The sequence below is a fragment of the Candoia aspera genome, chromosome 14 (assembly GCF_035149785.1).
Source record: "Candoia aspera isolate rCanAsp1 chromosome 14, rCanAsp1.hap2, whole genome shotgun sequence".
Taxonomy (NCBI): domain Eukaryota; kingdom Metazoa; phylum Chordata; class Lepidosauria; order Squamata; family Boidae; genus Candoia; species Candoia aspera.
In genome coordinates this window covers 17,571,102-17,598,968 of record NC_086166.1, presented here as the reverse complement: position 1 = coordinate 17,598,968, position 27,867 = coordinate 17,571,102, and the positions used below count along the sequence as shown (strand labels likewise).

The window sequence follows — 27,867 nt, the reverse complement described above, 5'->3', positions numbered from 1 at the left end:
CCCACCGTTAATCCGCCCTGGCTGAGTCGTGGAGCGGCGATCCCCGGGCTAGGCCGCGAAGTGAAAATCAACACTAAATGCATCCCGGTTTGCGAACCATTTTGCTGCCAAGAAACTCGTATGGATGAGTCCAGAAGGGCAGCCGGGCCCAAAACAGGCTTTGCCACTGGGAACTCGAGGCAGGGTGAATGGGGCCTCCCCTGACTTTGTTGCTCACAACGCCCCTTTAAGGTAGGCTGCTTGGAGGCACCCCAGGAACCGGGAAGCTGAAGGAAGACTTGAACCGGGGCCGCCGCAGCCGCAGCCCAGTCCGGCGCCAGCCGGCGCTCTCCGCCGGCGCAGATTCTGTGCTGCAAACCCAACCTCCTGCCTGAAGAGGGCGCCGTGCGCCACGCCGGGATTGCTGGCGCTGCTAGGCTCCGGGGCCTCCGGGGCGCAGCGGGGAGTCGCTCTAGGAGACAGAGGGGGCGGCGCTGGCGCAACTCTAAGCACAGAGAGGGCGGAGAGCAGGGGAGGCGGTGGAGGAGGGAGACCAACAAGTGGAAAGTTGTCTGGGTACCGAACTTCCGGGTAAACTACGCAGAACAGCCGGGGAAACGGCAATTTCTGACGTGGTTAATAGTGCTGCAAATCGAGGAGGGCCGCCAACCCGAACTTCTGAGGAAGGTTTAATCAGTTTTCCTGAGCGCTGCAAAGCAGTTGATCCTTGTGGTCCCTTCCGGCGCCGCCATGCCATGATTCCAGAAAGACCTCGCCGGGCCGCAAAAGCTAAACAGGGATACTTCTTGGATGGGGCACTACTAGGAACTCCCGGGGCGGGATCCCGGAATAAGACAGGGGCGAAGAGAGGGGCCTGATTTAATGGCCGATGAATGTAAAGTCTACTCTTCCGCCGCGTGCTGCCTAGTCGGAGGGCCTCGGCAAAGCAGCCGCAAGCTGCTGCCCTATTTAACCCCGGCAAAATCCGAGATTTCCCTATTGCCGCCTTCTCCCGGCAGCTCTCGCTCTCGGAAGAAAAAAAGTCAGCAGCGAACCCCGGAAGCTGCGGCCTAGGTGCCCATCAAGGCGTGGCCGTCTGCTCTTAGGCCCGGCGCGGGGGCGGCGCTCTAGGCTTCCATCTTTGTGCGGGCGAGGGGCGGTTGCTAGGCTGCGCGCAGGGCCTAGTAGGCCGCAGCAGCGGCGGCGGCGTGGCCGTCCGGGCAGCCGCGTCGAGTCGGGCGGTGCGGTGCCATGGCGGCTTCGCCTCCCTCGGAGTCGCGCAGCGCGGAGGGGCCGGGCAGCTGCGTGCTGTGCTGCGGAGAGCTGGAGGTGGTGGCCTTGGGCCGCTGCGACCACCCCATCTGCTACCGGTGCTCCGTGCGGATGCGGGCGCTCTGCGGGGTCCGCTACTGCGCCGTCTGCCGGGAGGAGCTGGCCCAGGTGAGCGGCGCCCGCCGGGGAAGGGGCGGTGGAGAGTGGGGCGCCAGCCGCAGCCGCCTGGTTGTGGTGGACTACGACTCCCATCGTCCTCGGCGGGGTAGCGCAAGCGACCGGGGGCTGCGCTGCTGCTGTTACAAAGGGCGAGGATGGCGGCGGCGTTGGCACTTTTCGAGGGGGAAGGGGGGCTGCCGCTCCCGGTCCTGCCTTGGAAGGAGCGTGGAGAGCCTCCTTCCTGGGGGGCAGTCTACCTGGGCGGTCCCTGCTGCTGCGGAGAGAGAGCGGGGGCGGCCTTGGAGGAAGGGGGCGAAGGGTGTCGAGCCTCCGGGGGCGCGCGCCGGTTCCGCCAGCCGCGGGGCGGCCTCTGGGCTTGCGGGCGCGCCCGGCCCGACTGGAATGCGGCCCCCTCGGCAGGTGGCGGTGCGCCCCGGGAGGAGCCTCCGGGCGCCTTGTGGGAGGCTGGACCGACCCCGGGGGGCCTTCGGGGGCCCGGCCGCCCCCTTGCTTCCTCTCCCAGACAGGCTCCGTCTGCCCCCCAGCGGGCTGCGAGCGGGAGGGCCAGGCCTGAACCGACCCGGTGGGTAGAAGCCGCGCCGGCCCGGCCCCTCTGGGGAGAACTGGTTCTTCCCCTGGCGAAGCGAAGGTGAAATCAAGCCTTCTGCTCTCCGGATCAGCTGCTCGGGGGACGGCGGAGAGTGAGACCCCACGTCGGATCGCCCTCCTCCCTGGTTGGGTGGGCTGCCCGGTTGACTTGACCACACTCTGGATTAACCTAGCAAGTCTCTTACTGTTCCAGAGACCCTCCTTTCTTGCTCAGGGTAGGGGGGATCAGTTAGATGACTTTTATCTTTTTAAAGAATGCATCCTTGTAGAAAATTAAGGTCTACCTGTTGTGTAAACAGGTCTGCTGTTTGTTTGTCAGATGGGACTTATGGCCTGCAATTTTATCTGCGCTTGTATTAAGCGGAAGTGTTTCCTTTTTTAAAGCAAGTTTTTTTAAAGCAGGCTTGGTGCTATTTAACTGGGGATATCTTTTCATTGATTTCTGGCATTCAAGCCCAATTTTGTACTAATAAAAACTCTGAATGGTAGTTGACACGATTAAAGGAGAATGTTCAATGTTTCTTGGACTGAATGCCGTATTTAGTCTCTGTATAGCTCAGTATCCTCTGCCAGGCCAAGATAAGTTGAATGATTATAGCTAATTATTGCTTCCTGCGAACTTCCCCCATTCATCTTGAAAATAAGAATTCAACAGCAGTTCAGTTGTGGATATGGAGCATGGGAGTTGTACAGAAATGCCTTACTTCATTTTTTGAAATCATAAAATAACTTCTTTAGTAGATTTTGAGAATGCTCTGGATATAATTTATTTTGATTTCAGCATAATATTTGACTGAATACCCAATGACATTCTGGTAGATAAGTATGGCATGGCTAGCATGTCTGTTAAGTGCCTTGAAAGTGCTCATTAACAGTTTCTGATCCAAGTGGAGTGAGATTTTAAGAGGGGAGTCACAGGATTCAGTCCTGGGACTGGTGCTTTTCAGTATTTTTTTTAATTGTTGTGCAGTCTTGGCTGAAGGGTGAGGAGAATGCTTGTCAGATTTGTAGATAATACAAAGCTGGATGGGATAGCCAGTCTATCCCACACTAGAAGACAGAAACAAGGCCCCAAATGATCTTGGTAAGTTAGAGACGTGGGCTGTAAACATCAGTGAAAATTAATAGAAACCAAAGCAAGTACTTCATTTACAAAAAAGAAATCAAAGGCACAGATATAGCATAGGAAATCACTTGCCTTAGTAGTATGTGTGAAAAAGAGCTTGGGATAGTAGCTGATTGTAAACTGAATATGAATCTGCAATGTAACAAGGCTGCTAAAAATGGAAATTCAATTCTAGGCTACATTAACAGATATATCGAAATCAGAGGGAGCAATAGTTTTATTTTACAGTGATTAAACCTCACCTTGAATACTGTGGCTAGTTTTAGATAGTGCTCTTTAAGAATGACTTCAAGAAACAAATAGGTTAATAAAAGGGCAGGGAACATGAACAGAGACTAAAAACCACATTTATGAAAAGAAACTGAGGGAAGATACAACAGTGTTTTATATGTACCTGAAGAAATGTAACAGAAAAAGAAGTATAAGGCCTAGTTCTCTGTTAATGCATAGAAAGGACACAGAATAATGGATTTATGTTTCAAGAAGGCAAATTCCAGTTGAATGGGGATGGGGGGAACAAAATGACCTCACTCCAAGAGCATTGCAACTCTATGACTCATCATCCAGAAAGCCTTGAATAGGCGGCCCTGAGGGTGTGTTGGGTGGTTTCCATGTAAGCATGGACAGGTGTATCAGGCTACATTTATCTACAAGTGCAGCATCCATTTTTGTCTCACTGGTGTTAACTTTTTCTCTTCTTTTGCTCTTCTGTGTTTTTTCTTCAGAAGAAAACTTTTGTATTGCTGGTGGAAGACCTCAAATTTGGTTTTAAGACTGACAGAGAGTGAGTTCTTTGATGATCAAAATAGAACCACATACTTTACATTATTGGAGGACACTCCAAGCTCATGATACCATCTGGGAGCTGTAGAGAAAAGGCCACGCCATTTCCTAGAATGTGTGAACACTGGGTGGAAGCCATTGCACGATGACTGTGAAATAGCCTCCCTTTAGTGGAAAGAGAAAGGTCCGTTGTTGGAGCTCTTTTTCTCCACCCCACCCCCCCGTCTCCCGTCTGGGAGAGGTCGGCAGAGCATCTTGCCGCGGACACTTCATCTCTTCCTGTGAAGATGGACGGGTGGTGTCAATAGATTGAGACAGACATTACAGGGAGAATTTTGTGTTCTGTGCTTTCCTGTTGGCCGAAAGCCTTTCCATAGCTAGGCAGTGTTCGAAGTGCATGGACAGTTGCTGGCAAACGGTAGAGCTTCATTTGTTCTCATAGCCACCCTGGGCTTCCACAGTACTCTAGTTTGGAATATTTGCTAGAATCTTGCTTTCCTCATAACTTCTTAACTAGAAATGAAAGAGTGAGGCAGTCGTTTAATCTAATGATTAGGTGTTTCCTACCCCTACGGGGATGGAGGCGCTGGCTCATCCTGTTGGTGGGTTAAGTCATGGCAGATTTCTTTGTGCAATAAAGCTTCTTTGGTTTCTTGTTCTTCCGGTGGTTATAATGCAGTGTTTTGCAACCTTGGCAACTTTCAGATGTGTCGACTTCAACTCCCAGAATTCCCCAATTTAACCAATGAAATAGAATAGAATAAAAATACATTTTCAGAAATGTTTTATTTTTTTGATAAATTTTATTATGGTTATACCTAGCATAAGGACGTTTGCTTCTCTAAGAAATTCAGAATAATTTGTATGGTTTTCCTGTAGCCTTCCCCATGATGCTTTAGGGATGTGAGAGACTGTTGTTCTTGCTGGGCAAACTGGAAATTGTCATCTAGCACATTTAAAAGATACTGAGGTGGAGAAGGCTATGCTAATGCCTTGTGCCATTATTCCAGTCCAACTTCCCCTTATCTCCTGATCCTTGGCATTGCTTCACTCAAGATTAAGCCTACCCTTACTGAGAATTGTACCTTGCAAGTTTCTGCTAGTGTTCCTCTGAATTCTCACCTGAATCCTTCAAATTTTGTAGGATTGTCAAATTATGCAGGGAATTTTTTTGATAATCTCTCTACACAATTCAAAAAATGCTCAACGTTTTGAGTACATGCATCCTCCGTTATGCTTCTGGGACCCTATATCTCACCCTACAGTGTAAAAATTGCATCGTCTCCAAACAGTTGAGTCTGTTAATTAGGGCTGCTGGAATTCATATCTTGGGGCATCATCAGGGTCAGCTTCCCTGTTTCTGATCCATCTGTAAGCCAGTGAACATTCCCTTCCATACTGAAAAGCCCCTATACAGCCACTTCTTTAGCGGCTACCTTGTTTAGCAACTATTTGCAAATACAACAATTTTTTAAAAAAAAAATCATTTTCTGACCCTTACGCCCATATTTCTGCACCTGGCAACAAAGTGAGTGCAGCGCTGGCGTTGCTGCATAAGAGAACTTTATCTAAATGAGATGGCAGCAACCAGCGGTCTTCACAGTGTCGCACTCTCTCAGTCACGTGTTCCCTTAGTGACCATTTCGCTTCCGATTTAAGGACTGGATTGCGGTCACTAAATGAGTAGAGGGTGCATAAGAAGGCCTTGCCAGCCCCTGGTGCAGAACTGGCCTTTTCATCGATACTCCTGGGGTACTTGGGGATCTGCCTGGTGCTGTAGTTAATTTAGCAAGGAAGGACGAGCACAAGTGGGGTAAATGCGGTCAGTGGGCTTCTAGCTGGGGACGTCCTACTGTGGAGTGGGTGCTATTTATGCAGGTCCTTTGGGAAAAAAGGGAACAATGTGTTTTTTCTCCTTGGCTTCCATCCAGTCAGAAGTGAATCACTTTTGCTCTGGGCACAGCAGCTTGTTTTTGCTTTGAGGATCAAGGTCCAGTGAGCTCTTTTCTTCTGGCGGGAAAGGCCTTTACCCGCTGGCGGCATTAGGGGCTTTTCAGCTCCCAGTCTGTAGGACAAGATACATTTGTGTTTTTTATCTGAGGAGAGGAAACAGACCTGAAAGGTCTTTAGCGGGTGGGAGGGGCAGGAGAGAGCACTGCCCCAGAAGGTCTGAGGGGCCATTGGTCTGAGGTGGGCCGCATCATGCGCAGAGAGGTGTATCTCATTTACGTATTCAGCAAATAATGTTATAATACATAATCATATTCTTATGATTATGTTATTTATAATAAATAGTATATGAATATATGAATAAATAGAATGATTTCTGGTGCTCAGTTGTATAGCTGTATCTTCATAGATCAGGTATTTCCCTTATCAGCTTTTTCATTGTAAATGCAACTTTTTTTTAATTAAAAGAGAATTGGTAACAGGAAAAAGAATGGGATAGTTCTTTAAAGAGAGGATTCCATGCTGCAGAGAAAATTGCTGGGATATTTCCTGTGTGTTTTCCATGTGTATTTCCTGTGCTTAATTTAAAGGCAGCTGTTCATTGTTAATTCCTTAACTGTGATCTGGTTTGTCCCCTTTGGGTTTGTAGTACAGAGCTGCTGCTACTGCTCTTTTTCCGTGTCCAAGTAGATTGTGGGGATCTTCAGCTCTCCTTGGGCTGACCTTGCAGTGGGCAGGACACTGAATGCTTGCAGTAGCAAACGGGGCTAAATTGGGAACCAGGAGAATACCCCGTTTTGTGGTTGGCATCCAATCAGCCATGCCTTGGAGGGCTGGGCAGTCCAGATCTCCCTGCCGCGTTGGGGAAGTAGCTCCTTCCTCTCTGCAGCTGTCGTCCTCCTGGCCTTTTCCTTTGGGAGACCCTGGCAGCAAGGGTCTAGAGGCACATTGGCCGGAAGTGCTCGGGGCACCCCTGAAGGGCATCTGGACCGGGAGAGCTCATCCAAGAGATGGTCTGGGTCAAACCCCTTCTTGCCCACTGTAATTGGCAGTGATTCTTCAGAGTTTCTCCCTGTTTCTTTCTCCTCTCCTGCCACTAGGAAGTGCTGGAGTAGGCCTGGGACCTCTTACAAATCAGTCTAAGTTCTGCTGTTGAACTGCTGCATCTTTAAGGAAGAGAAAAAAGAAGGGTGGAGCCATCCTTTCCAGTCTCTGGACCACTCTGGTTGAGGCTGGTGAGCCTGAGGGACAAGAGGTTTCTTTCAGCAGCGCTGCTTCTCTTTCTGGGTCTGTTCTGGTAGAGGGGTGTTTTTTGTGTGGGCTCCATCATTTGTGGCCTGAGAAGTACACAAAAGGTGCTCAAGCCAATTATGAATTTATCTGTCTCCTCGGACAGGCATGGGTGGCCTTGGCTTGGGGATGTTCTCTCCTCCGTATAGCTTCTTTTGCCCCTGATCTTTTTCCTCCAGGGAGGCATCTCCCCAATCATTTCTTGTGGCTTGTTCCCTTGGGTTTTTTTCCTTGTATCTGATTAGATGATGCATTCCATCTATTCCTAGAACAGTGTGTCACTAGCCAGAGGCATTTCCTCTTACATAATGTTTAAATTGCGGGAAATGGGACATCAGCTGGGTAGCCTACCTCTAAAGGAGGTGGTTGAATAACAAATGGATCTTTGCTAACTTATTTTAAGCTCCAGTGAAATTGTTGAGGTGTAATCTCGGTTGTCCCTTCAGAATAGTGAAAGCCCCCTCCAAACCCCGATATTCCTAAAATGTATGAGAGCTGTTGCTGCTAACTTGAGGTGTGAGTTCTTGTATTGCGTTGGGGAGAATGACATTTTAAGGCAGGGGAGGCAAACATTTGGCCCACGGGGTGGATATGACCCACACAATCTCACCTCTGCTATACAGGGCCAGGCAGGGCATCCTTTTCTTCCACAAAATCCCTCCCACGGAAGGCAGTCCATTCAAGCTGGAAAAGGGGCGCTCTTGGCTGCCACTGCGTGGCCTTTCTCCAAGTGGGAGCAGAAGTGCAATCATGCTCTGCCTCCCCTCATAACAGAGACATGCACTCTTCCTTTGTACAGGAGGAGGCCTGGAGGGATTCACTCTCCAGTCCTGCATAAAGAAAGCAGTTCATCCACTGGGCAGGGAAACAGAAAGTGGCTACTCCTTTTCCCTTTCCAGTGGAGAAGAGCTCAGAGAGGGCAGAGGATTCCATCCTCAAAGTCCTTGAAGACATAAACTCTGCAGCGGCTGTGAGCAGTTCTGTTCCCCCTACCGTGCTGGAAAGTGTGAAAATGCATGAGGAACTTATTTGCCACATGCTCTGTGCTTTTTCAACAACAGCTGCCCACATTTTAACCTTATTACTTCAGCCATGAGACAAGCCTCTACTTCACTGAAAGCAAAAGTTGAACTTCTCAAGGTGCCTGCGTGCTAAATAGCTAAGCCGGGTGAGGCCTTTGCCTCCCTTCTTTTGGGTCTGCCAGGAGAAATATGCTGTGGGCCTGTTCAGTTTTGTTTTTCCTCTTTCAGTTGGGCAGGATAGGTTAGGATGACATTCATCTGGGATTTGAGTTCCCCATATTCTTCCTCTGTACGACGATCTCGCTGTGAATATTAATTCTGCTATCAGGTGCACCGTGGATCCTCCTTGTGCAAGCTCTTAGGGGCCTGGACATTCTGTGTTCCCTAACTCTTTGCACTTCTCTGTCCACAGGTGGTTTTTGGGAAGAAGCTGCCACCCTTTTCAACAATAATACTCAGCCAGTTACAACATGAGAAGAAATATGATATCTATTTTACTGATGGAAAGGTTTATGCTCTCTATAGGTAAATGTCCTTCCTTCCTTCCTTCCTTCCTTCCTTCCTTCCTTCCTTCCTTCCTTCCTTCCTTCCTTCCTTCCTTCCTTCCTTCCTATTTCAAACTTCCGTCACTGCCCATCTCCCCCAAAGGGAGTAGTATTCTCCTAGGATAATACAGGTACACTGGCCAGTCAGCAGAGGAACAGCTATGATTTCCATGTCACGTACACTTCAGAAATTGTCTGGGGCTGCTTGAGCTATTGGAGAGTGAATGAAGCACCCTTCCAGGAGATGCTCTGGGCAGCACTTTGTTGCCAGAACCTGTAGCAACTTGGAAAAGATCAAGGAACAAGTTTCTCTGAGCTCTGATTAGTATGGATTATTAAGAAAAATATGTGCCAGTGCAAGAATTCTGACAAGTACTTTTGCTTTCAAATGTGAACTATTATGTATGTATGTATGTATGTATGTTGAGAAGGTGGACTGACCTGTACCTGGAATTTTTTGCCCTATGGCTACTAGCCTCTTTTATCTGTTTAGGCGTCAGAGAGGCAGCTAAGCAAGGCTTCTCTGGTGAGGAAACCAGTCTTGCACTGTGCAAAAGGAATTATGCAAAATAAACTCATTAGCTCTTCTTTATGCAAAATTCTATGTTTATGTATTTATTTAGTAAACAGCCACAACCATAGGAAAGGAAGAAAAAACAATTAAAAGTTGCTGTGAAATTAGTGTGCTTGCGGAGGGAAAGATGCACTAATGTGAGAACTAATAAGAGTGCTTGAGGCATCCTGCAGTCTGTGAATATTGTCCCTTAGCATCTTTTCCTCTCTCAGGAAACTCTTGCAGCATGAATGCCCACTCTGCTTGGAATCCCGGGCATTTCCTACCATTGTAGACTTGGAGCAGCACATGAGGAAGCAGCATGAGCTCTTTTGCTGCAAACTCTGTGTGAAGCATCTGAAGGCAAGTGGCTGAGAGTTACGCAGGCTGAAAGGGGATGAGGCAAGCTTGAGTCTTGGGGAACCTATTTCTGCTGAAAATGAAGGATATCCTATCTTGTATTTCAGATCTTTACGTATGAGCGCAAATGGTATTCACGCAAGGATCTTGCTCGGCACAGAATCCATGGGGATCCTGATGACACATCTCACCGTGGCCATCCCCTGTGTAAATTTTGTGATGAGCGATATTTGGATAACGATGAGTTACTAAAGCACCTGAGGAGAGACCACTATTTCTGCCACTTCTGTGATTCCGATGGAGCTCAAGAATATTACAGGTCTGTGACTCCAGCTGAGCCCCCAAGATTGTCACTGTAGAGAGTAAGGAAGAGGACCTTGACAGAAATACCCAGATGGCCCAGGCAGACGCCTCCCTAATTCACTGAACTATGGAAAGGAGGAGGCACAACATAATCAGGCTTGCAAGATTGCCAGTCTCAGCAGAAGTAGTTTTAGCCTTCCTGTGGGGTTGGTTTCCTGGTCTGGTCTACCCAGTGGGGCTGACATCAGTCTTGGTGCTGTACCTCTTCCGCCTTACAATTCAGTGAATTAGGGAGGTGTCTGCCTGAGACGCTTCTGAGTGTTATCTTGTTGTTCTGGACTTTAAAAATGTTTCAGCTCCTTTTGCCCAAGTAATGGTCCTGTGCGTTTCCACCAAGATCATCTTCTTTACTGTCTACGGTCACAGCCCCTTACACTTAGGTTTTCGATACAGGTGGCTTGCCTGCAGGTCGAAGCCTTGTCCCTTTGGGAGATGGGTGACATGTCTGGGGTGCTTTTTCTACCACCAGTACAGCCTTTACCAGTTTGGGCATCCTTCAGCTCCCAGAGTTTTCTGCAATTCTGCAAATCCTGATGGAAAGAAGGCTGTCCTAACATTTTCTATCACAGCAGTTGCTCAGACTACATCTTTGACCCTGAAACACTTTGCAGCATCCACCTGAGGTAGTGTTGGGTGGGAGACAGTAATAGCTCACAAAATGATGTGCCATGCCGTGCTGTGGTTGACAGTCTTCATGCTGGTAATCAACCTAGCCTCATTCTCTCCCCTCCTTTATTTGCTTGTTCATTGTGGTGTTAATCTGACTAATTGCCAATATTCTCTGGAGAGATTGCGCTTATTTAAAATTTGAAAAACAAGATAAACAGTGAAGGTAACAGGAAAGATATAATAGAACTATATAAATGCCACTATCTTAGTGTAGTGCAGGTACTTAAAATCAAAACTAATTCAAGTATATAGGTTAGTTCACATGAAAAGGATCTGGGTGTTCTAGTAGATCACAAGTTGAATGTGAGCAGTGTGGTGCCGTTGTTGAAAAGCAAATGCTGTTTTGCGTTGTACTAATAGAAGCTTAATGTCATGAGCACTGCTGGTGAGCAGGAGGGGGCTCCTATCCAGCGGGGAAAACGCATGCGTAGTAGAGAGAATTTGAGCTGTCATTCACAGAACAGACCTGCCTTGACTTTGGGGGTTTATCTGTATGGGTTTTCTCATGCTTCTTCAGTTGGGTAGGATTGATGTCCTGACAAGCAGGAACCACGCCGAGATGAGGAATAAGTCTCTAGTGTTTTATTACTGCTACGGTAGACAGAAAATCCTACCAAACTGAAGAAGCGTGAGAAAACCCATACAGATAAACCCCAAAAGTCAAGGCGGGTCTGATCTGTGTCTCTTTGAATGGCTGCTCAACTCCTTGCTACTACGCATGCGTTTTCCCCCCTGGATAGGGGCCCCCTCCTGCTCACCAGCAGTGCTCATGACACTTAAAGTCCAGATAATGAGAAGTAATTGACCTACTGGACTCTGCTCTCCCTCATTCCCCCTCCTGTGGAATACTGTGCCCAGTGCTTGGTATCAGAGTTGACAACTGGAGCGAGTTCAGAGGAGGGCTACTCAGAAGGTGAGGGGGCTGGAAAACAGGTCCTATGAGGAACAGTTTAAGAAGCTACATATGTGTAGCCTGTAGAAAAGAAGACTGAGGAGAGAGATGACAGCAGTCTTCAGATCTCTGAAGGTACGGAACTGGTCAGTGGCTTTTGATTCAGGTAGCGTATTGGGAGGAATTTTTCGATGGTAACAGCTGAAATGGTGGAATAGTTGCCTCGTAAACTTACAGTCTTCACACATAGGCTGGACAGCCCCTTGTCCAGAAGGTTTAGCAGATCCTGCACAAGAAGGAGGTTGAACTGCCTGACTTCTGATGTCCCTTCTAACTCCATGATAAAAATACCTGTGAAAAGGTGGGTACTTTAAGGTTTGTGCTCAAAAACCATTAATGAGGTTGCAGAATCCTTCAAGAAACCAGCCCGGTTTGGAATAGCTTTGGGATGGCCTCCCTTTCCGTCACCATCTCCGTCTGAGCGTGAAATGGAGCCCCCACGCGCCAATGCGTGTCTCTCTCTCCTGTTGCAGTGACTATGAGTATCTCCGTGAGCACTTCCGGGAGAAGCACTTCCTCTGCGAAGAGGGCCGGTGCAGCACCGAGCAATTCACCCACGCCTTTCGGACTGAAATTGACTACAAAGCACACAAGACGGCTTGTCACAGCAAAAACCGGGCTGAAGCCAGGCAGAATCGGCAGATTGACCTGCAGTTCAGCTACGCCCCAAGACATCAGCGGAGAAGCGAGGGTATGCTGGGGCGGGGAGGGGGAGGGAGACGCTAGTGGCTGACTCCCTGTGATGTGGAAATGCCTGCTCAGTTCCTTTGGCATGCCTGGGCATCATGGTTTTCTGATTTGCCTTTTCATTTACTCTTTCACCTTTCCTTTGAGAACTCTATTTTCTGATAGTATAGAAAAAACACAGAATACCTGCTCAGATGTTTAGTGAAAAATGCAGTTGTTGGTTTTTTTTTTGGAATCTTAGCTTTAGTATTTCAAGTTTCCAGTGCTTATGGTTTGAGGGATTTGCCTGGTGAAATTGTGGATGCCAGGATGACAATATCTTCTGCTCCCCCCTCTGACTAGGAGATGCAGAATAAATACGTTAATTAACTTGCCTCGCATATAAGTCAAACTTGAAATTGTTTTCTAGAACCCAAAAAAATTCTACAAAAAAGAAAGCTGAATTTTTTTGGTGTGTTTATGTTCCAGGTGTTGTGAGTGGTGAAGACTATGAGGAAGTTGATAGGTATAACAGGCATGTGAGAGGAGGCAGGTCAGGACCACGAGGTGGGCAACAAAACAGGAGAGGCAGCTGGCGATACAAGAGGTAAGAGCAACAGTTGTTTTGGCGTTTCCATTTAGGTAGGCAGGAACTTGGAATGCAAATTGGGAAATACCCATTTTGCTTCAGGATGCAGTCAGATCCAAAGGCTGGGACCTGTGCAGGAAGAGTCAATATAAAGGAAGCCTGTTATAAAAACATTTCAATTTACTTCTCACAGCATGATCCGTTTTATACTTTTTCTGCCTTGTGCTCTATAAGTTAACTTATGAAAATGCCTGCTTTAATGGAAAACCTCCTTCAAACTATAGTCTCCCATTCCAGTTTCTAACCATCCTTAATCATGATTTTGCTATTCAGGGCATAACCTATACTGAGCTTGATGACTGCATGCCACTTCTGTGGTCTGCAGCCTTTGTCCAGGTAAAGCCATTCGTGATTTTTGCCTGCTGAAAGAGGCTGGCTGCACAGTTGTTCATATTTTGGCCTGCTCGCCTTTTTAGCCCTTTCCTGATAGTTTACAATTGCATGTCCAAGACAAGAACTGTATATGGTAATATTGTGGCTCAGGGAGAAAGATGAAGGGAAAGTTCCTACTGAAACACCTGGAAGAGTTCTTAAAAAGTATGAACTGTGGTATTTTTGGTAACTTAAGAATATTTTGTAGATAACTGTTACAGATGCTTTACGTTTGTTGGTCTAAAACATTCAGAAGTGGGTTAGGCAGACGCCTCCGATTCACTGGAGTACAAGAAGTGGGGTGGGTGGGGAGTAGTACAGCACAATCAGACTTGCAAGATTTCGTTATTCTTGCCCATCTCAATGAAAGTAAATTTAGCCATCCTGTGGAGTTGATTTCCTACTCTGGTCCATCTAGTGGGGCTTACAACCAAGGACATGGGTTGGGGCTGTGCAGACTTTCTTCTCCTCTTCCTGGCCAAGGACGCACACTCAGAGATCAGGTTTCAGGAATTTACTTCAGTGTTAAAGCCCTGGTGGCCGCAGCACAGAGCATGGGTGCAATTGCTTGCCCATTAGGGAAGTCCCAAACACAGTCTGAAGCTTGTCTGCAAAGATGTCCAAGCAGCGGGCAGAAGTGTTGTCGTGTCACAGTCCAAGAGCCTAGACATTTGTGGGTGGGTGTCAGCTGGTCCAGGATGAGAGTGACGGAGGTTCAGGAGGCAAGAGGCTCAAGGCTTCAGGCACACAGAATCTAAATTAGAAGGTTGTTTGCAGTGGGCTGTGGCTGGGAAGCTGTTGCTGGGTGCAACCTAATTAAGGCCAGGACAGCCCATGTCAGATGAGGAGACCTGCCGAGTGCCGTTTGTGCGCGCAGTGCAGAGAGCAGCAGGCCTGGGGGCCAGGCAGTTGCCTGGGATCAGGTTCCTCCTCATCTGACAGTGCGTTCAGCTACTCAGGGTGAGGGCCAGCAGAGTCAGCCTCAGGCACATCACAGGCTTCCCCCCCCCACAAGTCCTTGGAGTCTGGGCTGGGCATGAGGCTGCATTCCAGATGCATGTGGAGAGTAACGGCTGTTCTGTGCTTGGGCAGCTGGTGGGTCCCCAGTGCCAGATACTATAAAATGAAAGGCTTTGGGCAAGAGGATGCTGCAGAGGTTGATACCACTCTCTGCAAAGTGTTGACTGTGGGGCACACCTACACACGTTCAAGAGGCGGTGGCAAGTTGGGCGAAAGGGGCATTTTGCTCTGCTGTGTTCTAGGGGGCAGCCGTGACTGGCTGTTGGCTCTTACAGCTGTGAGCGCTGCCTGGGTTAATAATTTCTTCCTGGTGTTCCCCCCTCCCATAAAAGGTTGCTTTCCCTGAGCCTTGCCCCTGATACCTTGGTGTTGCTTGTTCTGAAGAAGTGATGGCACCTCAGATGGCACACCCCTCCTGGGAAGTATGAGAAAGCCTCTCTGTGACCTGTCTTGGTTGTGTTGTTTCAAAAACCTCTGCAGAGAAGAGGAAGACCGAGACATTGCTGCAGCTGTTCGGGCATCAGTAGCTGCCAAAAGGCAAGAGGAGAAAAAACGGGTGGAAGACAAAGAGGACAACTCCCGGGCCAAGAAGGAAGATGCCAAAGATCCTGACACAGCTCTCTCTAAGCGTGGGTTGAAGCCTTCATCCGAAGCCCCAGGTGAGCCTCCCTCTGCCCAGAAAAGCTGCGGTGTGCTCTGTCGCAGACGCTGGGCTCCTTTGTATTGGAGGGATGATTGCCTTGCTGCCATAAAGCCCTCAAGAAGTTCTCAGTGGCCTTTTTGGTTAGATTGTTTTCTGTTTTTCCTAAGTTCCTAAGGAAGTGGTTCGTAAGGCTGCCTTAAGCCAAGATGACTTTCCTGCCATTGGCTCGTCAGCTGCGAACTCTGTGCAGAGGTGAGTCTTGGATTGCGTGGAGAAACAAGCTGGCCGAAAGATCAGGAATGCTCCTCTCCCGCTGTGAGGAAGGCCTTGCAGAAACAGCATGATGGCTAAGGCAGCGTCAAGACCCCTCTCCCGTCTCTAGCTGTGGTGGCCCTTCACTCGGTCCGCACAGACACCCCTGTTCCTCCCTCCACACCTTGATCCCTTTCCTCGCGCCGGCTGGTCTGAGTTGTGGGGCAAAGGTCAGCCTGTGCCCTGGGCTCCCTCTAGGGAGCTCCCTCCAGCCTTGGAGCCTGGCAATGCTGGCGAGGGTGAGGCTGTGTTTGCCTTCTCCTGCTGGCCGGGAAAGGACTCGGCCTCGCGTGTTGGTCAGGGCCACCCCCCGTGTCAAAATTGCTCCCCTCTGGACGTCCACCAAACGTTTGGGCCTTTTTAAGCCACCCAGAGTGCCTTGAAGTCTCCAGTGGTTGCCGATGCCGCCCTGGGTCTAGGCTGCACCTCTACCCTCTGGGTCCACTGAGGCTCAAGCTGGGCTTGGAAGGAGTCCCACACCTGCCTGTGCCCCCCCATGGAGTTACGGATGAGCATCTCTGCCTCAAGATGGGGGGGGGGCGGAGAGGTGTCGTCCCACATAAGCAGTTTCTCTTTCAGCTCCTCTCAGTTGGCGTCAGTAAAACTCGACGAAGAGGACTTTCCCAGCCTCTCCTTTTCCTCCGCCCCCCCCGTGCTCTCGGCCGCCATGCCCTTGTCGTACACGGCTACAGCCCAGAAGGCGGCGTTTCAGGAGGAGGACTTCCCCGCCCTGGTCTCCAGAGTCCAGCCAAGCAGTAAGACGGTGTCGACCCTCGCCTCGGCCTGGAGCAGCGGCTCCAGTAAAAGCGTGGCCAGGACTGTCACAGCCGCCACCAGCAGTGCCGGCCAGCCGGCCAGAAAAGGTGCCTCTGCCAGCAGCAGCAAAGCCAGCAAAAAGAGCAAGGTGATGCTTCCTGGTGATGCCCAGGACAGTGGGGGCAGCGTAGCCACTCAGGAGGCCCGAAGTGCACCGACGATGGTGGACGTGTCCTCGTTGCTGGCAGCCTCCGGCTCTCAGACTTTTGTCAAAGTGGGTAAAAAGAAGAAAGTTGGGACTGAGAAACCGAGAGCAGCCTCACCACCGCCGTTGCAGGAGATGCCAGCCTCCCTCTCCCTAGAGAAGGGAGCAGATGCTGAGCACCCCCTGACCGTCGCTGCCAGTCCTAGTCTCCCCAGTGCGTCTGCTGCTCTGGTGAATGGTCACTCAGAAAAGCCCGTGCTGCTGTGCAGTGCTTCCAAAGAGCCCTCCGGCCTTAAGAAACCGCCAGTGGGTGGCCAGGGCCTGTTGCCTCAGGAAGACTTTCCAGCCCTTGGGAACGCCGGGCCACCTCGGATGCCTCCGCCCCCAGGTAAAGGCCGTAGGCGCTCCTCCTTCACGCTTGGTTGGGGAAGGGCCTGGCAGAGTTGTAGGAAAGCAAAATATGGCCGTGGTTGTTGAATTTGGCTTTGGGAAGCCACGGCATAAGTTTCTAACTCTTTATGACGGGTCTGAAAACATTTGGGTCATGACAGGAGACATTTCACAAGCCCTGGATTGAGAGCTGGTCAGGCATGTAGTAGATATAGCCACTGGGTCAGATCTTGACCGTTCACTCAGTCATCTACCTCTCCAGATCATCTGCCTGGGATTCTTTCAGCAGGAGCTGCCCTGAGATCTTGCCACGTGGCTCAGACATCTTCCGTCACTGAGTCACATATGCTTCGCACCTGATTTTCTTATACTGCTTGGCTTTATAAAATCTTTCTTGAACTGGGGTCGTTGTTAGGATACAAGGAGTGCAAAAGAGCGATGAATAAAACGCAGCCTGCGGGTACCATCAGTGTTGGCTCTAACGACTTTCTCCCTCCTATTTTTCAGGTTTCAATTCTGTGGTGCTACTTAATAGCCCCCCACCCCCTCCTGGGCTGTCGGTGCCTCTTAGTAAACCACCCCCTGGCTTCACTCCTATTCTGCCCACCAGTATCTCAGAAAATGCCCCGGCTCCTGTGAAAGAGTAAGTGTAAGAGTAGCCCTTCGGGGTAACGTGTGCTCAGCACTGATTTCCTCCTTTACTTAGTGGCTCCTGTGCCAGTTTGCTCAGCCCCTTGCCCTCAAGTGGTGCGGATGGAGACGGAGGAGGAAGGCCTTTGGGAGCTGCGGGAGAAGTGTCAAAGAGGGGTGCTCTCCCCACAGGGGTCTTTCTGGTGTTTTCTGCACAAGGCAGAAGCCTCTTGGCTTTCCAAGGCTGTTGAGATTTTCTTTATGCTTATCAGTTTTATATTCATATTTTAAATCAGGCTGCTAACATTTTGTGGCCTCTTTGTTTTATTTGTTACTACTGCTTAGATTTACATTGTTCATATTTTAATTAAGTTTGAGAGTCTTCCTTTATGTAAGGCGCACTGAGAAGAATTTCTGTTGAAAGGAGTTATAAAACAAAACAGATAAAAAAGGAGTAAGGAGGCTTCTTAGACATTAGAGTGCCCTTTCCCAGACCTCCAACAGTTTATTTTTATTTTATATATAAAATGATAAAGACTTTCAAGCTTGAATCTTGAGGACTACTTGGACACATCCATTCAGATTTTTGTCAACAATATGAAAATGGTTTGCCATTGTGGGCTTCTACAATGTGTTTTCAACTTCTTGGTCTTAGCTTATAGCTTTGGTGTTTCTATGTGGTCTCCCATCCAAGTACTAATTTGCTTCACTTCCAAGTTCAGACCAAGTTAGTTGACCAGCTGCTGTCCCTGCTGAGATGTTTTCTCTCTCTTTCTTCATGGCTATACTTCATGATGCCTCTGTCGGCACCTCCTCAAAACAAAGACATCTTTTTCTGGGGTTGTGTGACAGCAGCTGCATGAGCTTGTGGACAGGTGCCACGTGGGTTCCTTGGTGCACTCCACATCACCGTTTGCCCTTCAGATCTCCATTGCTCCACCGCCCTAACATTTTGTGCCTATTTTTTTTATTGTTAACAACAATTCTAAAGTGAGGATGCAGCTCATTAAAATCAAGCAAATACCTTTGGCCTTGTTTTCTGAAGCAGCCTTCCCCTTTCTTGTAATGCATTAGGGGGATCTGTGACAGCACTTTTCAAATGCCAGAAGGGATATTGCACAGGAGGAAACCATGGCACGATAGAGTAAAAATGCTAGGTGACATAAAGTAGTGTTGGATGTTTTCAGGCAGAGGCTGGACAGGCACCTGTCTGAGATGCTTTCATTTGGATTCTGGCACTGTGCAAGTGGCGGCCTCTTCCGACTCTGGGGATCTCTGCTTCTGGGCTCTGGCTGGGGATATTCATCACACCTTCGAAGAACAACCAGTAGATTTCCTAGTGCTTCTCTATAAGCAACTTTGCACAGATACCTACATTTTTCTTTTCTGAAAACAGGACCAAACTCTGTCAGGGACCCTATCTGATCCTGGAAAACTTCCAGCAACGGAACATCCAGCTAATTCAGTCAATCAAAGAATTTCTTCAAGAAGATGAATCTCAGTTCAACAAATTTAAGACATACTCGGGGCAGTTCAGGCAGGTGAGTAGTCAAGAAATTAATTTTCCAGGTAATTCCATTGGGATAGCTGATGCTTGCGGGTTTTTCCCCAATATTGCCAAATTGTGTTTCTGTTTTTATGTGCTTTTGCTAATGCATGCATTAATTCTTGGAGCATTTCTTTGTGAGAAATTATAGATTATTATTGGTAGATGTGAGGCTGGCATGCTGATTAATACTCAGCCAGCCAGGAGTCATCTTAAACAACGTATCTGGGATATTGATTTTCAAACCATCTTAAGCCTGGTATCCAACCCTACAGTTTATGGATTCTCCTCAAATGGGCATGTGCCATCTTCTTATCTCTCTTCAGTTGTAATTTGGAAATTTTGTCGGGCTTTCCCCTTGGCTAGGTTGGATGCTCTACCCTCTGCAGTTCTGTGGGGCGGTATAAGAACATCCCTGTTCAGCAGTGGAATCCCTAAGCCAGATGCTCCTTTGTGGGATTCAAGGAAGATATATATTTATTCCATTTTAAAGAACTACCCTGGTAGAAAGCACAATGTCCATCTGTTACTGCTGCTATCTGACCAGGACGCTGGCATATCTTTCCCAGTTGCCCAATTGTGTGCTACCATTTGTTGTTTTCGTCATGCCTACGGTTGACGTTTAGCACAAATTTTGGTGATTGCCACTGCTATTTGTAGTACAGTTACTATAATAATGTATTTTATGTAATTTTACTGCATTTTTAAAAGCTTCTATTAATAACTAGAGGTCTGTGTATTTTGTTGTTGTGCTTTCTGGCCCAAATAAGGCCATAATAAAGGTTTGATTTGAACCAGATTTAAAGCCATTAAGTCTGAGAGCTGATGCAGGGTAGCAGTGAGGGTGCTGGACTGGGAACAGAGAGACCCACGTTCTACTCCATCCTTAGCCACAGAAGCTACTGGATGACTTTGGGCCACTCACTGCAGCTGTAAGAGAACAGTGGGGAATGCCTTGCTCTTTGAGCTCAGGAATGAAAGGGGGATGTAAATCTAATAACTGAATGTTTGCTACTAGACACTGATGCTGGTACAGGCCCTCTTCTTTTCTTACTCAAACTTGGCACAAAGAAAACCCAGGTTCTGGGGCAAATTCACCAAATCACACCAGGAATGCTTTGTTGTCTAGGTCAGGTTGCAAAATTAACAGCAACATTAAGAGGGCTGTTGACCCTCCTGCCCTGTTTCCAGACTAGTCTAAATTAGCAAAATTCCAACCGTTCCAGGAACTGAGGAAAACACTTGTGAACAGTAAAATAATTACTGGGCCCAAGAAGAAGGATTCCTTCATTTGTGCTTCTCTCCCAGTCTTTCCTCATTCTCTACAAGAATTGGATTTGGAAAGGAAGTCCTTGAAAATTATGTTATCTCTGCCATCAAAGAAGTGACTGCTTCATTGCTCACCGGTTCTCCCTTTTGCCCTCCCAGCCATTTCTAACTCTTCCCTGCTCCAGGATCAGAGATAACCCTGGCTGCTAAAAAAAAGCCAGCCTGGTGCCCTTTTCGGGAAGAGAATCTGCAAGAGGTGGGGAGAACCTTGACAGTCCTCTGTGACATTCCTCTTCCCCTTACCCTTCCCCACACCTGTGTTACCTTTGAAAATGTGGGTTTCACAGCCCTCCCTCCCTCCCTCCCTCCCTCCCGGCTTAATTATAAGAAGCCCCAAATACAATAGCATAAATGTGCACAAACTGATTGGATTGATTATGTGCCCTCAAGTTGGTGTCGACTCTTAGCAACCACATAGATAGCTGTTTTCCATGACAGTCTGTCTCTGAAGTGGTCCTTCAGGTCTTCCAGTGGTGCACCCGTCACTGCTGAAACTGAGTCCATCCCCCTTGCTCCTGGTTGTCATCCTCTTCTCTTTCCTTCCACCTTTCCCAGCATTATAGACTTTTCAGAGCACTGGGTCTTCACATAATGTCTCTGAAGTAGAATAATTTGAGCCTGGTCATTTGTGCCTCAAGTGAGAACTCTAGATTGCTTTGTTCAATGATCCATTTGTTTATTTTCATGGCTGCCTCAGGAGTTTTCTCCAACACCAAAGTTCAAACATCTCAATACTCTTTCTGTCTGGCTTCTTCAGAGTCCAGCACAAGCTCATACAGGGTCTCAAAATATAAATGTGTTAGTTCAACCAAAAGCCTCTAGAAGAACTGGGCTTAGCAATTTGTTGAAAGCTAATATCTTCTGGCATTAAGAGGCATGGAAGTGTTCCCTTGGGCATGCTCAATCACATGCATGATTGAGTGAAAAAAGGCTAATTGACCAATCTCCCACCAAATCCTTGGGGACTTGGCATTATGCTCAGAAACCGGGTGAGAGCTTGTTGTGCCTCAGCCGTGAGCAGCACACAGACTCTGAGGGAAAGCTGAAAGAGCCCTGAAAGGACAGGGGAACCGGTAGCGCTTTCAGGACATCTAGCTTCGAACTCTGTTCTGCCTGTGCTGGTAGTACAACTGGGACTTTTGGTGTGGCTGTCTCCCATCTGTACTGGCAGGGTGTTATAAGTCCGTTCTGCAAGTGTTCCTGTCCCCTGAAGTTGGGGGAGTCGCCCTTACTGAGGGGGGCTCTTCAGCTATGACATTTCTGCTCCCCCCGGGGAGGTTTGGCTGGTGCCTCTTCTTTCCTTTCAGAACCTCAGCTGAGCTCGGCTTCAGCTCTTGTGCTTTAGAACTTGAACTATTTCAGCTTAGTGTTGTGGTCTGAACCGTTTCTATTGTTGAGCTGCCTGAAGATCCTCCTGCTTGAAGATGAAGAGCTGCTTCCTTACATGGGTCTTACTCTTTCCCACCCTCCCATGGTTTAGACAGGGAGGCAGAGCAAGGGTGCTTTGCCTGAGAGGTGGTCATCGTAACCTCTTAGCTGAAGGTGGGAAGGGAGACTTTTGCCCCTTCATCCTGGTCTGTAAGTGAGAATCAGAACTGCCCACTGAAAGGAACCTTGCTCCAAAGCTGCTCCTGGCAGAAGGCACGTGGTCCTCACCGGTGAGGGTGGCTGCGGGGAGGGCTTCTGCCAACCGGGCCTTTCTCCACTCGCAGAAGGTGATGTCCCTTAACACTAATTTGGAAACCAGGGATTGGTCCAGAAGCGATATTTAAAACGAAGAGGCACCCAAAATAGGATTGTCATTTTAGAAAGTGGCAGGAAAATCTGCTGCCAAAATTTGCTCATCTGCCTGTTGTCTTCATCTGCTTCTGCTTCATTAAAAAGGGCAAGAAATGGAAAGTGATTCTGTACTTCGGATTTGTGAATTACTTTGTAAGTAGATTAGGACATCCGTCACAAACTGTAATTGGGGATGTTCTAGATCTGACTGAGTTTAGGTTCCAGAAGCTCACACATGTGACGCTGTGATCCAGTGCGCATAGACAAGCAGAGCGCCATTTGATTTGTTCACTGCTTGGCTGTGTCTTCCTGACTTTGTACTCTGAGAAATAGTTGAGTGATAAAAGTTTTGATAGCAAAGTATCTGTCCTGGCCCCAGCCAACGCACACAGCACGCACGGATAAAGCTGTGATCGTTTTATTGGGATGGGAAATGCAGGCAGCACAAATGGAGCGTGTGGGCACTTGCACGCCCAAATGCAAGCCGCAACCTCCTTGAGCAGCTGCCTGAGGGAACGTCTAAGCACGTGAGTCCCGAGCAGCAGGCAGAGCCGCCGTCAGGGAGGCCAGAGGGCCAGCCTGCGGACGGAGGCCACCCTCCGCTCTGAGGTCAAACAGCAGGATTCCAGGAGGCAAGCAGCCAGAGTTCCAGTGGCGGAGCAGATGTTCCCAGTGAGGGGTTGCTGCTAGCAGAGGCTCTCGAGTAGAGCCCCCACTGGTGGCAAGCAGCCGCTGGTGGGAATGCCCTTGCTCTAAAGGGAGACGTGCAAGCCGCCCTGCCCTGCCCTGCCCTGCCCCTCGCTCAGCCCTGTGTGCCTCAGGGCTGGGCGAGGTCCCATGCCAGGCCCCGCATCCTCTGTGCTTCCAGCTGCTCCGGCTGCTCTGCAGCCAGATCAGCCCTGGGCATCTCCCTGCTGCTGTCCAAGGCAGGCTGCTGTTCCACAGGTCTCCTCCTCAGATTCCTTGAAGTTGGAGTTGGAGCTGGCCCTGACGGTACTCCCAGCCAGGATGGTCATCGGGCTGTTTTGTATCCCGTTTCTGAGCAGTTTCTCTAACGGGAGAGAAAGGCTGGGTCTTCCACAAAGGTTTGCTCTCTTGCTTCTTCCTGCCGGAATCACCAAATCCTTTTGCAAGTGGGAGGAGGGCCTGTTGCTGGATGGCTTCCTTAGCCATGGAGAAGGGACTTTCGCAGGGTCTCCCTTCTTCGTTCTTGCATTCAGGGATCGTGTTTGTGACCTGATGTACTTGTGCCACTTCAGTTGTTTTAGCTCCAGTCCAGGCTTAGCTTTTTTCATTTCTTTGCATATTTCCCAAAACCTTTTTCTGACTGTCCAGTTTTCCTTCCTAGGGTCTGATTTCAGCAGCACAGTATTACAAAAGCTGCCAGGAGCTCTTGGGCGAGAACTTCAAGAAGATCTTCAACGAGCTCTTGGTCCTCCTGCCAGACACAGCCAAGCAGCAGGAACTGCTTTCTGCTTACAATGACTTGAAGGCCAACGCTCCAGCTGGCTCTTCCCCCTCCTCCTCGAGCAGATCCAAGAAGAACCGGAAGACGGTTTGGCAGACAGAGCCAGCTTCTGACCTCAACTGCTGCGTCTGCCCCACCTGCCAGCAGGTGCTGACCCAGCAGGACCTCCTGTCTCACCAGGCCCTGCACCTGGAGGAGGACGAGTTCCCTTCCTTGCAGGCCATTAGCCGGATCATCAGTTAGCTGTTCCGGGTGACCAATAAAGTTAGTCTCCCTCTGAACATTTGCTCTTCTCGGGAAGGTTCTCTACCGAGGGGAGAGTAGCCAGCGGTGTGCATGGGCCAAGGGCCTTGGGGGCCTGAGGAGGAAAGGCAGGGGTGGGTTAAGCAGCGACAGGGTGAAGGAAGTCACAGCTGTTATAAAAACTGGGCGGGGTCCTTCTGCCCGCCGGAGTAGGATGGAGCAGCAGGGTTACCGCCAGTTAGTTTGCTGCTGCAGGTGAGCATTTAACTACTTGCTGGCCGCAGCGGGGATGTTGGGCGGGGGGTGGCTACTTTTTGAGAAGGGGAAGTTGGGGTTTGGCTGCCGGGAAGTAACGGAGTGGCTCACAGGGACTGTACAGAGGGATTCCAGAAGATGGGAGAGTTGAGAACGGCTATAGGTTCGGGCAGAGAAGTGCTGTGTGGTCTTTCTCTGTTTGTCTTTCTCCTTCCTTAACTCAGCTTTTTGCGGAGAGGAGTTTGCTGCTTCTCCAAGTGGGAAGGGTCCTCATGAAGAAGAGCTGCCCAGGAACTCAGGAGGGCTCTTCAGGTGCCCTTTTTCTCCCAAGTTTGTTTCCCAAAGGAAACCTTTGCCTTTTCATTTTGTTCTCTTAGAATTGCATGCAGGGAAAAGCTACTGTTCGGTGCTTTCTTTATTTCTCACTGTAAGTGCGCATTTCTACCCAGTGATGTGAGTTCAGTTATTTCCATTGCCTTGAGTGGTTGTGGCTCATTAAATGCTGCTCAGCAGTGACCGCCTCCTGCTGCTACCTGATGCCTCAACGCCATCCTGACGTGGTTTTTGAACAGGAAAGGGAGCTCTGGGCTGCTTGCCTGCATCTCTGCAACAACAATTTTGGGTGCCCAGGGCTGATGCCAGTGAGCTCGGTCCTGCTCCTTCCCCAGGTCATCTCAGGTAGAATGAAGTTGGGTTTCTTCCACAGAAGGGTGCCTTGATACTGTAAACTTGATCAGAGGCACCGCTAGCTTTTTATAGTAACATTCAAGAACAGACATTATAAATATAATTTATCATTTTCTGTGCTTTTCTCCTCTCACTCACTCACTCACTCACTCACTCTCATACACAGAGCCACATATGAGTGTTCAACACCCAGCATAGGACCCTTCAAAAAATAAATTTTATTTTGCGTATGTGTGTATGTATGTGGCATATAATTGAATTGTGCCACTTCCCACTGCCTGTATTTAAAGTGGAAGAATCCAGAAACCATTTCACGTCTTGCACAGCATAACTGAGAAAAGCTCAATCTATGGATCTGCCACATTACTTTTGTGGGCTGGTGTTAGTTCCTGAAGATTTGATACCGTAGTCCCTCAATTTTTAAGAGCAAAAATGTGCTATTAGTGTTTTTTTAGGTCACTAATAACAGAGCACATCACTGTATCAAATTGGCCATTCAGTGCCAAAACTGGGGGCTCTTTTGAAATGAACTGGAATACTTTATTCATTCACGTTGGCAAGACCTGTAAGAAGACCCCCTACCCAAGGTCTCAGACGAGGTTTATTATATTATTAGACAAGATTTATATTACTGTTTCTAGGTCTTAAAATCTGTGCTTCTCAGCCATTTTTTTCCTGTTCCTTCAACATTGTTCAGTGCAAGTACAATAGAATTTAGGGCTCTTTTCAACTTCAGTGAATGTATGGAAAGTGCAAATCAGTTCAAGGAAGTCCTCTCACACTTAACAACTTTCAGGATCTCCTTTGGACACTAGCTGCAGTTGGGCCTGCTCCTGCTGGTGGAGATCCCCCTTTTCCTCACTTCACGAAGGCCCTGTGATGAAACCTTAGTGGGCTGGCAAAACCCATCCGTCCTGGGCGTTCTATGGGGCTGCTAGATCCCTTATGCCCCAAGCCTCCTGATTCCTTGGGGCTCTCCATTGAAAATAGCAGAAGTGGCTCACCTTATATAGAGTTTTGCAGCTGAGCATTCCAGGGGCATCAGTGGAAGAAAAAGCAGCAGCTGTTGCATACAGTTGCAACCCTGGTTTGGTTTGACTGGTGCTCCTTGTTACACAAGAGGCAAGACAGTTTTGGCCCATGGGGTGCCAGGCTGGGGTAGGCCGGTTGCCTGCCATCCTGGAATGCCTTGGCGCATGGCTGAAAAGAAGCAGTGTTGGTAGTGCTGTCATGCCTGCCCAAGAGGATGGCTGTCAACAAGTCTGCACCAGCTGTTTGGGTTACCCAGGCCCTTCCCCAGGAACATTTTAACAAGTTTCATGCTCTTCCTTTTAAACTCTTTATTGGAAAATAAGTTGTAATTGCAACACCAACAATTAAATTAGCACAATCACAGACTAATCATCTGTTTTTCAAAATGTATAGCTATAATTATATACATAGAAATGTAAACATTAAAAAAAATTCACATGGTCCACTTTTCTGTCACAGTGCATGTTGGATTACTTAAAGTGGCAACTTTTTTCCTGCTGTTACGGTGAACAGAAGCATCTGCCTCTCTGATCCCCTGTTTAACCATGACAAAAGATAAGGTGAAGCCAAAATGGCATTGCAGCAAATTCCAGGCTTTTCTCTCTTGTAGGGGGAAAGCTCTTCTCCAACCGGGCCTCTGCCAATTGTGTTGGATTTGCATTATCCACAGTTGGGCAGGCCACCGACTGGCTGCTGAGACCCAGAACCCAAGGCAGGCAGGCATCTGTATGGAGAAGGTTGCCTTTTGCATTGTATTAAAAGTAAATGATGGACTTGTCAGGCAAAACAAGGGCAGTTTTCTTGCTTTTGTAAGACAAGGCAAAAATGCTGCACCATGAAAGGGGAGGCCTTGTGTAGCTGGAATAGAGAATTAACCTGTTTCTGCTTCTCCAGCATTAAGAATGAAAAACCTTTGCCAGGCTTAAAAATGACCATCTTTGAAATCCCAATTTGCAGTTTGCTGGGACATAGGAGGAACTAGTAGGAGTGCTGGGGATGCTGCTCTGGCTGACTTCCAGCAGCTTGAAAGCGACGGGCTCGGATTCCTTCACATTGGCCTTGGGGCTCCATGTCCCTGCCTGGGAACCCAATAGGAAACATCCTTCTGCTGAGGTGGTAACAGTTTATGCTGTCTGCCTTTCCATAAACGTGGTATGCCCATCCCTGCAGTGCTCTTGGGGGACAGCTGCAGGCAGAGATACTGCCAAAAAGAGCAGCCAAAATGAGGGAAGAGCGATGCCATTCCTTAAGAGGGACAATCCTGGCCAAAGGTTGCAGGTGTTGGGAGCAACAGCTGGAAGGCTGAAGCTTCTGGCCCACTCTTGGATTATAGCATTTGGGACCCTTTAGTTTCTGCAGAAGGGAAACGGTAAGAGGGTGTGTGTTGTTTTAGAGGTGTGTAAATTTATGCATGGGATTTTGTCTTGCGAAAAACCAGAGTGAAAGGGTAGGAAACAAATTCAAAGAAGGATGGGATATGTAGGAATGGCTACTGCATGGGATGAGACTGAAAAGGGAGTGAAGAAAACCATTGGGGTGAGCTGCTGCTCCCCGTGGCCATGTGTCGCCTCCAGGATCTGCCGTTGGGGGCCTGTCTGGGGGTGGGTGCTGGACCACCGAGGCCTCTGGTCTTGCTTTGCTTCCCTGTCACCTGAAACAACTGGGAGCACTGAAATGGCTCCCTGGCTTTTTGACTCTCTTACGGGGTCCTGCTCCTCAAGTGGAACTTGCGTGGTTTGTGTTGCTGCTTCAGCTCGGGGGGGGGGGGGAGCGCTGCCTCTCTGCTCCACTGGACTTTGGGGAAAAACGTGTAGGCCTCCTCTCACGCCTTGGGCTGAGCTGGCGGTGCGGGCTGAGCTGCGTGAGTGGCGTGCTCTGCAAGGCACTGCTGTAAATCCTCACGCTTGGTGATGCCGGGCAGGGTACAGCCCAGAGCGTTTGGAAACCAGCGTCTGGCTTCTGAAGAGCATGACCGGTGCGCTGGACAGTTTTTACTTGGGGGAAAGTTAATTGCTCCCTGTAATTCTTCCCTGGTTGGCTTGTAGCGCTCTCGTTTTGGCACATTATTTGGGAAAGTAAATACAGCCCCACAAAACAGGTTTAGGATTGGGAAGGTCCTAGCATCTCTGGTTACATGTGGGGGAGGGGTGGGCCCAGTTGCCCCAGGTGAGGAGAGAGACACTGCCACAGAAAGGAGCGCTGCTGCTCTGCCTCAAGCGCACATTTGCTACATGTTTGTGCTGAAGAATTGCC

The 27,867-nt window shown here is 48.8% G+C and overlaps 1 protein-coding gene across 1 annotated transcript; it reads left to right on the top strand.

Moving 5' to 3' along the window:
* Window positions 1-1,127: 1,127 nt before the first annotated feature.
* ZNF598 (zinc finger protein 598, E3 ubiquitin ligase) lies at window positions 1,128-26,059 on the top strand. Its single transcript, XM_063315163.1, has 12 exons — window positions 1,128-1,419; window positions 8,603-8,715; window positions 9,522-9,651; window positions 9,756-9,967; window positions 12,106-12,323; window positions 12,788-12,905; window positions 14,820-14,998; window positions 15,150-15,234; window positions 15,874-16,643; window positions 17,153-17,288; window positions 18,672-18,816; window positions 23,278-26,059. The coding sequence occupies exons 1-12, from the start codon at window positions 1,231-1,233 to the stop codon at window positions 23,638-23,640; spliced, it is 2,658 nt and encodes an 885-aa protein (XP_063171233.1). The 5' UTR covers window positions 1,128-1,230; the 3' UTR covers window positions 23,641-26,059.
* The last annotated feature ends 1,808 nt before the right edge of the window (window positions 26,060-27,867 follow it).